The sequence below is a fragment of the Cibotium barometz genome, chromosome 23 (assembly GCF_041138505.1).
Source record: "Cibotium barometz isolate CiBa-2024 chromosome 23, ASM4113850v1, whole genome shotgun sequence".
Taxonomy (NCBI): domain Eukaryota; kingdom Viridiplantae; phylum Streptophyta; class Polypodiopsida; order Cyatheales; family Cibotiaceae; genus Cibotium; species Cibotium barometz.
In genome coordinates this window covers 37,966,577-37,976,395 of record NC_141068.1, presented here as the reverse complement: position 1 = coordinate 37,976,395, position 9,819 = coordinate 37,966,577, and the positions used below count along the sequence as shown (strand labels likewise).

General features: G+C 41.4%; 1 protein-coding gene across 1 annotated transcript; it reads left to right on the top strand.

Annotated features, from left to right (window-relative positions):
* The first annotated feature begins 4,616 nt into the window (after positions 1-4,616).
* Positions 4,617-5,407, top strand: LOC147625910 (uncharacterized). Its single transcript, XM_086817867.1, has 2 exons — positions 4,617-4,857; positions 4,965-5,407. Exons 1-2 carry the CDS (start codon positions 4,642-4,644, stop codon positions 5,382-5,384), a joined length of 636 nt encoding a protein of 211 aa, XP_086673993.1. The 5' UTR covers positions 4,617-4,641; the 3' UTR covers positions 5,385-5,407.
* The last annotated feature ends 4,412 nt before the right edge of the window (positions 5,408-9,819 follow it).

The following is a 9,819-nucleotide window of genomic DNA, read 5'->3' as shown; positions in this document are numbered from 1 at the left end:
TGCGGGTGGAGTCACGACTGGGGGATTGTCTACGTGACGGTGGCTGTGAGCCCTGACGTGACGGTGGCTTTGAGGGAGCACGTGATGGTGGCTGTGAGGGTGTACGTGAGTGTGTCTGGGACGAGGTATGTCTCCTCGGTGGACGTGGAAGAGGAGAAGCTGCATGCCGTCTCGTCGGACTCGGAGGAATAGACGGCAGTGGAGTGCCCTGGATACTCGCGGTAGGGGTATAGACACCAGGCAAAAAGGAGGGGGATGGGCATACATATACTCTGTAAGCTCAACCGGACCAGGTTGGCGCCCAAAGTGATTCATCATCTCCATCAACCAATTGCTGTACGCAAATGGATCGGATGAAGAACCTGGAATATCCATAAAGAACCTGCAACAAACATCTTCATGTACATCATGGGCTGTCTCTTGACTCACACAAATTAAATCATTCAAGTCAGTTGCTTGCAAATCATGAAATCTGAAACGCCGCAGTTTTCTGTCTGCATAAACGCGTGTATACACCCGTCAAAAAACGCGTGTATACACCCGTCCAAAAACGCGTGTATATGCGCGTGAAAAAACTCTGCAGACAGGTTACACGCGCTTCTACACGCGTTCGTACACGCGACCTGCGAAAAAAATTTCTCGAAAAGACCGACCCCCCGACAAAGACAGAATGTCCTTATAAAAGGACCAGCCATTGTCGCCCCTGTCAGGATGCAGTAACCCAATCGTGTGCAAAAAGACAAACCCAAAGAGCAAAGAGCAAAGTAAACAAATCTGACAAAAGAGACAAGGCACAGGACAAAGTGACTCACCTCTGAAAAAGTGAGTCTTCTCTGCTCCTTCTCTGCTCCCTCCTTCTCCCGTGTGTGTGCTCCTTTCTCTGCTCCCTCCTTGCTGTTGGAAGAGGCGAAAACAGGCAAAAACGCATGCACTGTTGATTTCTTAGTTCAAAATCTATATTTGGGGAAGGCGGGCTATTTTTAGTTTAAACATACCGCCGCCTTTATATTCGCGTTTATAAACCCGGGTATATTCGCGTGTATATGATTTTAGCTGCGTTTATACACGCGTTTTGCAGAAATTAGCCGCGTGAATACACGCGCTTTTTAGGAAGTAGCCGCGTGAATACACGCAATTTTTAGGAGATAGCCGCGTGAATACACGCGATTTTGTGCTTTCATTAAAAACATATAATGATTTTGTGTTTTCTGATTTGTACACAGGATGTCATCAACCTCTTCAAGCAGTTCTGGGGAAGATGAGACAATGCGTCATCGTAATCGCGATGTGTGGTTGGGACAACGGATCAAATGTATGTGTAATCGATGTCAAGGATGCATTGTACGAGCACGTCGAATTACCTTGAATCACATCTCCATGTATGGAGAATGGAATCAAACAGGTTTAGAGGTGAGTAGATGTAAGTTGATGGTATTCAAATGACTCATGGTATCCAAATTAAATTAATAGAGTTGTAACATATAATTTGATAAATTGAAGCAGGATGCAGTACCACACCCTAACATGGTACCCTACGCGCGACGAGAGCACGTAAAGCGTCGACGAGATGATGCTGGAGCTTCGGGATCTATTGTCAGAGATGAGTGGGAAAGGGACGACAATAGCCCTGCACCCCACGAAGTTGTGGAAGAGGAGGTGCTTGATGATATGGTGCGGAATCTTTTTAAGGATGATCCCAAAGATATGGACGACGATGATATGGAACAAGAGCATCTTTATAAGGCTTCATCGACACCGGTGTTTGAAGGGTGCACATTCTCAGTTTTACGTGCTTCACTTGAACTACTTAATATACAAACAGTTTATGGATGGAGCAATGCAAGTCTTGACGCATTGTTGAAGTAAGCATTGTTACTTACAAATTTGAATTAGTGATTTAAGGTTTAAGATTTAAGACTAATTATAATTGATGATATTGAATGCAGGCTATTATCAAACATGCTTCCAAAGGAAAATAGACTACCCACCTCAAGAGACATAGCGAGGCGCTATGTGACATCTCTTGGAGGACTGGATTATGATAAAATACATGCATGCGTCAATGATTGCATTCTCTTTCGTGGGACGCATAAGGAGGCTCTACATTGTCCCACTTGTGGTGAAGCAAGGTACAGAACAGATATGAAGAGTTTTGATGTACCTCGTAAAGTCTTGCGACACTTTCCTATAATTCCTCGCATCAAACACATGTTCAAGTGCAAATCCATAGCAGAGCTCATGTCATGGCATTCCTCACATCGATCGGATGATGGCATGTGGAGAATTCCCGCAGACACTCCTGCTTGGAAGCATATTGAAGATGAGTGGCCCAGCTTTAAAACAGAGCCCAGAAACTTGAGACTTGGCCTGGGTATGGATGGAGTGAATCCATTTGGTTTCAAAAGCACCGCATACAGCGTGTGGCCAGTTGTGTTGGTGAATTACAACCTTCCACCATCAATGGCGATCAAGAAGGGACATCTTATGTTATCCCTTCTAATTCCAGAGAAACATAAAGTCAAGCATATGGATGTTTATCTTGAACCACTGATTGATGAGTTGGAGGAACTATGGAGAGGTGTTGCGGTGGTGGACATTAGTAGGCCTCCCTCCTCTCGACACTTCGACTTAAAAGCAGTGTTGATGTGGGCAATGCATGACTTTCCAGGATACAGCGATTGTTCTGGTAAGAATTCTAATTACCTCCCTACTCTATTACTATTGGCTATATATATTAATTAGACGGTTTGACTTTATTATTCTAACTTTTATTTATATTTTAACAGGTTTGAAAACATCGGGTAAACATGCATGTCCTGTTTGTGGCCCTTCGTTAGTACATGAGGATGCTGATGGTTTGTGTAAGACTATATTCGATAATCATCATCGATTTCTCCCCTCAGATCATCCTAAATATGTTGCTAGTAAGAGTAACATTCCTCCACAAACACTTCGTGCAAAAGATTGGAAGCGTATTTGGGAGTCTACAACTATTCTTCCTCCAGATGGCATGAACAGGTATAGTGATGTTTTTTCAATCTTGTTTTGTGTAGTCTCTAATTGGATTAAAGGTCACATAGAGCAATCCCTTGTGCAGGTACTCCATTTTTTTCCGGCTGCCATATTGGACCCATCTTAAGATCAACCATCTTCTTGATCCCATGCACATCTTCAAGAATGTGGGATCTGGTATTTGGGAACATATTACTGGTAAACGAGACAATGTTAGCGTACATGAGGAATTGCGGGTCGCAGGACGTATGCGTCAAGCTTGGCCACGAGAGGTGGGTGGGCACGTTCGTCTTCCGCCTGCACCATGGATTATATCAAAGAAAGAGGAGAAGCAGGTAAAGCAGGCCATCACCACTTTGCGTACTCCCACTGGATGCATGAGATCATTGAAGGGAGCCTTTACAACCACTAAGAAAAGAGGCGTTGAGCAACTATATGGGTTGAAGTCCCACGATTGGCACAAGATGCTTCAAGTAAGTGTTTTCCAAGTCTTGTACGTACGTTGAAATTAAATTTTGTAATGCCATAAACCATAAATGTGCTCTTATGTGCGCAGTTCATACTACCTACTAGCATCGACCATTGTGCGAATAAGAGTTTGAAAAAATGTATTTATAAGATGGGCGAGCTTGTGAGGTATGTAAAACCCATGCTCAGATCACCCTTCATTATACCTTGCAAAATGAACGTGCATGAGGTATAACGTACTATTTATTTATTTTTCAGATATGTTAGTTCCAAAGCAATTGATCCAGCCACGTTGGATGATGCACGTGTTATGGCAGTGGAGGTGGTTTGTTTGGTAGAGGAGACTTTTCCGCGAACCATTCTCACAAGTCAACTACATCTCATTGTGCATTTAGTGGACGAAATTGCTTTATGTGGTACTGTGCATGCACGTTGGATGTTCTTCCTAGAGCGCTTCATGAAGACCTTAAAAGACTTTGTGAGGCAAAGTGCAAGGCCTGAAGGAAGCATGGCCGAGGGTTGGTTGATACAAGAGTCTCTTGTATATATTTCAGAATTTCTTGGTCAGGTGGACAGCTCTTTGCCACGACTATGGAGCAATGAAGAGGACTTGAGGATGACCTCTATTGTGCCTCAAGGAAAAGGACAGAGTAAAGTAATTGACAGAACATTGATTGATGATCTCAATTTCACTTGTATCCTGAATAGTGATGTGATGAGCAGATGGGTTACAAGATATGAGGATGCAAAGACAAAAAGGCAAGCAAAAAGAGCTCTCTTTCGGAGGCAACATGGCTCTCGGAAGGCGTACCCTAAGCATCTAGCAACACTTCCGAATGATATCCATGTTGATTGGTTGCATGAGGAAATGGAGAGAGCAGAGAGCGACGAGGGGCTGCATATCACGGCGGAAGAATGGGAGTATGCACGAGGATGCATGTCAAAGGTATATAGAACTAATGTTTTGCATTAGTTGTAAGTGATTTGCTTTTAATATTTATTCACATTGCTTACACAAATATTGCTTCTTTTTTGGTCCAGTGCACTATGTTCAATGCTATATGGTGTGAAGGCAAGCATTTTCAAACATAAAGAATTGATGAAAAGAGAAATACACAAGATTGCGGTGTCATTAGTAGCTTTGAGGGAGCTAATGGAAAAATGGATGATTATTGTGGCATAATCCAAGACATATTTAGGCTTGACTTTCGTCGCTTCTTTGTGTATGTTTTGGATGTCAAATGGCAAATGAACGTGGTAGAAAAAGGACCTGATGCAACGATAAAACGCCATGCAAGTGGATATGTAACTATTGACTCTACAAAGTTCTGGCAAACAAAGAAAGATAGGCTCGTATTGCCACAACAATGTGAGCAGGTATGCATTTTTTTACTAATGTGTTTCATGTACATATATATCTAAGCTCGCGTACCCCTTGACTTTTGATATGCTAATTAATTACTGTACTGTGTGTATTTGAGTAGGTTATCTATCTACCAATGGTGCATGACATCAAATGGTGGTATGTCATCCCTATTGCACCACGTTCCAAAGTGATGTATAATACATTCACTGATATGGAGCATATGGAGGATGTAACAAGCCGCAATGAGGATGACGTCGAACATGCCATTGAAGATGTTGTGATCGATGATCAAGAAATAAGAGATGATCGTGATAATGAGGATGAGCATGCCATTTCTCATGATCATGAGAATGACCCTACCATTGAGGATGATGGTGATGTTGATGAGGATGATCAGGACATCGATACCATTATCAATGGAGTACAGAATATCGATAGTGGAATAAATTTAATCGTAGCCTTACCAATTGATCAAATGGATATTGATGTTGATCATTTGGCAAGGATGGATCTTATTGAAGATGAGATCGAACCCTAACCAATCCGTCACTGTATGTTCTAAATTGATGACATTTCTATCATCTCATATGCATGATTTATTTTTGAATATATTTCATTGTTGTAAATGCATGTAGTGGGATTGTGTAATGATGTATACTGTAATGTACTATGAGATGGTTTAAGGAAAATAGTTTTTAATTTTGTTAAGGAATTCAGTTTTTTTTCAGTTTTTCTCTGCCATGCGTGTATTAATCCGTGTATAGTGGCGTGTATTTATCCGTGTATAATAGCGAGTATTACCCCGTGAATATTATCGTGTATTTATGCGTGTATTACTGCGTGTATATAAACGCGTTTATACACGCGTTTATAAATGCAAATATACACGCGAACTTAAATGCTAAAATACACGCGCCCGATTCTATTCAAATACAAGCGCGACCATACACGCGTTCGTGATTTATCGCGTATATGAAACGCGTGTATGGCAGCATTGTCTTGTAGTGTTTCCACATATTTGGAAATATCCTTGTACATTCCTCTCCACCAATATTTTTCCTTTATTTTGGTAAAGGTGGCCCACACACTTCTATGCCCAGCCCAGAGACTCTCATGGAATTCTTTCACAAGCTTTCCTTGAGTCTCTTTATCACATATGACTCTCTGTGGCATAGCATTTCTCTGCTTAGGATACTTCCAGAGATACCCATCCTTTAGGAAATAACCATATGCTTTTCTGCGGATCCTCTTAAATTCTGAGTCAGACCAATTTTCTTGCCTTGTCAGAGTACTCAAATATTGACCAATAAGCAACCAATCTCCTTCATATATTTCCTCAATAAAAGACTCAAGTGCATTTGATAGGCAAATATGATCCCCTTTTGCATATGCTGTAGTATAGAACTTTGTACCCACATCATCAATGTCACTAATCATCTCTTTCTCATCTTCATACCTAGCTCTTGATAGCATATCTGCAACTGGATTATCTTTTCCCGAAATATGCTCAAACTCAGGATTTAGTGACTTGATATAAGCAATCCACCTAAGCATTGCAATATCTGGAGTGGTACAACTTGCTATCATCCCAAGAAGTGGCAAGCAATCAGTTTCCACAAGTACAGATGCCCCAATAAGATATTCTTTTTCACATTTTAGAGCAGTGACTATCCCCCATAATTCTCTCTTGATCTGTGGATACTTTCGTTGCCGAAAGCTTAATACCTTTGCTCCAAATCTAATTACATACCTATGATCATCCTCATCATCTTGCCCTACTGCCCATCCTATCCCAGTAGGACTAGTATCAACTGTAACAATCACAGGCTTGCCACACTCATAATCTGCCTTTCTCAAAGTGGGTGATGATTGGAGCAAATATTTCAGCTTCCGCATAGCTTTAATATGTACTGCACTCCACAGAAATTTTTGATTTTTCCTCAAAAGTTGATAAAGAGGATCTGCTACATGTGCATAATGTGGGATCCAAATAACATAAAAGACACATGCTCCAAGAAATCTCCTCAGCTCTGTAACATTAATGCATGTTTCCTTCATTCTTTGTATTGCATCTATCTTGGCTGGACAAGGACGGCGTCCACTAGTACTACAAAGATGTCCCACTATTAACACTTCACCAACCCCAAACACTGATTTCAGCCCAGATAAAGTAAGATTCACTTCTTCAAGCCTGGATAGAATCATGTCACAATCCTTTATACGATTTGCCACAAACTTGCGGCACCCTTTTGAATCCAAATCCCCATCTTTGTCTTTCTCATCACAGCCCTTTATTGGCACATCATCCAGAAATGGCATAGTTTTTTGTGGTATGAAGTCTCGTAAGACTTTATTCATTCCATTCATCATATGTGCCACTGAGTTGGTGGCTCCCTGTGGTAAGGTACACATCCTTACTAATCCCAAAGGAGTTCTCATTGTGGTCAAGTCCCTGCTTTGTATATCCAGCTGGAACTGATCATATCCCGAATACAGATCACCCATAGAGTATATAGCTTTCCCTGCAAATGCTTCTGCAAACTCATCCACAATTGGACCTGCTCCCACATTCCTGATTGTGACTTTGTTTACAGGTTGCATGTCTTGAATAAAGCGCAATGTCCCATTTTTCTTTGGTATAGTAAACCATCTGTTGGAATATGGGGCACATGATGGCTCCAAGATTCCCATCCTGATCTTTTCTTTTAGTAATTCCATCAACTTTGGCAAGAGAGCCTTTGGTACTGGAATTGGCCGCAGGTTCCAGGGCACATGTGGAACAGTAAAGATCACCATTGGTGCTGTTACACTTGGATCAACACAGCCTATCTCATGCGGCTGAAAAGCAAAGGCTTTCCCATGTTTTACAAGCATCTCCTCAAAGCATTCCCTTTCAACTGGCAACAGAAAATCCTTCTCACCAATCTTCAGCTCTTTTAGAGTTTCTTGAGTAAATTTATGCCCAATTTTCTTCGGATCTCTAAGATTTGGCTGCATAGAAGCTTCATCTATCTTCTCCTTGCTTCCCGGTGGCAAGGGCAAGGCAACTGGTTTCACCTTCTTTGCAACCGTTTTGTACTTTGTATCAACATGAGCATCCATCTCACAATTCATGTTTTTACATTCCACCCCCTCAAATTCCTGGATTATATCATACATCTCCACAGATGACACCTTTATCATTTCATTTCCACCCTGTAAGCATGCTCTTCCCATATCAAAAAGCACATCCATAGTATCTATAAATGACACCTCATCACCCCTGAAATAAACTCATTCTTCCCCAAAAGACCACACTGCTTAAAACTTTTTTGTTCATTTTGTATATGTTTTTGCATGCCACGCTTCAAATCCTTGCTTTTTACAAAAACCAGTGACCCATAGCTGGAGAATCCCTGAAAATTTGCTGAAAAACTATTTACATTGATTGAGTCCTGCGAGAACTCATTTCCCCTTGTACCATTGGAATCCCGCTTTACAATGGCACCTGGCCAAAATCCCTCATCTCCCTGTAATTCATAAACTCTCTGTTTATCTTTGGGAGTGACTGTGCCCGAAGAGACTCACGATTCCTTTCATGATTAATGCAAACTATCAAAAACTGAACAGCTTTTTTGCCATCTTTACTCCTTATTCTTGCATATGCTGAACCATCATCCAAAACCTTTGTTTTCATCCTTACAGCTGTAATGTAGGGTTGCCCAAGGATAAGGAGATACGATGACATCTCCTGAACAAAGAAATTCTGATCATCCTTCACATCCCCTATAGTTACCCTTACATTTGGACATGCTGCATAAAGCTCTCCAGATGAGTTATTGGCTGCTTTAATCATCCACCCATGATCCACATCCATTGGCCACTTACATTTGTTGTAGAGATTTTTAGCCATAAGATTTATTTCAGACCCATGATCATTTAGAGCGACATATGGCTCTTCCAAATCACCTATCTTGACAAGGGTTTCAGTGGTTGCTCTTGCCCAATGGCTCCTGGAGTAATGACTCTTTGTAAGAACTTCTTTTTCATCATCCTCTACCACAAAGCGCACTTGTCGTGCCCCATCAGCAGAGTGATTACATTCCACCACATTTTCTCTCTCTTCCTTTTTCTGTACCTGTACTCCATGAGTCTTGGAAGTGCTTGCCTCCCCTTGTGATGGAATAGATTCAATTATGGACTGCCTTTTTCTTCGTATAATATCAATTATCTCATCATGAAATTCTTTCTTTGCAATCCCCAAGACTTCCCCTAGTGTGAATTCCACCCTGCTGTTTAGAATCCTTTCTTCAAGTACCTTTTTGAGATCTGTTGCAACTTCAATATCAGATTGAAGCTTATAGAGTGGACTTTTCCCTTTACCCTTCTCCTTCATTTTTGCTGGCACTTCTTCCATTGAAACATCCTGTGGAGGTCTGCTATGCTGTGGAGGTATATGTGATGGCCCAGGATCCTTCTTTTCACTTCCACGTGTAACTCTTTTTGATGGCCCTCCTTCCTCATTTTCCCTTTTACACTTCTCCTCTACCTGTGCCTCATTATTTTGGCATTTGGCAATATAGGCATGAATGGATAAAGAATCCACAGGCTCCTCCCAGCCAGTCTCAAGACGTATACAATCACCTGCCTCATGCAAAGCTTGCTTTGACGCAATTAATTCCATTGTTGATGGCCAAAAATCCTCATTCTCATAATCCTCATCATTCTCAAATCCCTGTTTTAATTGACCAACCTTTAATCCATAGGTTGCTGCCTCAACCATAGAAATGGCATGACTAGCAGCCATATCCTCTACCAGCTTTTTCATCCCTCCTTTCCCAAAGTTTGTACTCAATGGAAGACCAGTCTCTGTAAGATGGATTTTCCCATCTTTGAAAAACACAAGTTGATTTTTAAGAGCTTCTTTATAGCTAGCACAATCCTTCTTTGCATGCTCTGGGTCATCACACCATATGCATCTATATGTAAACCCT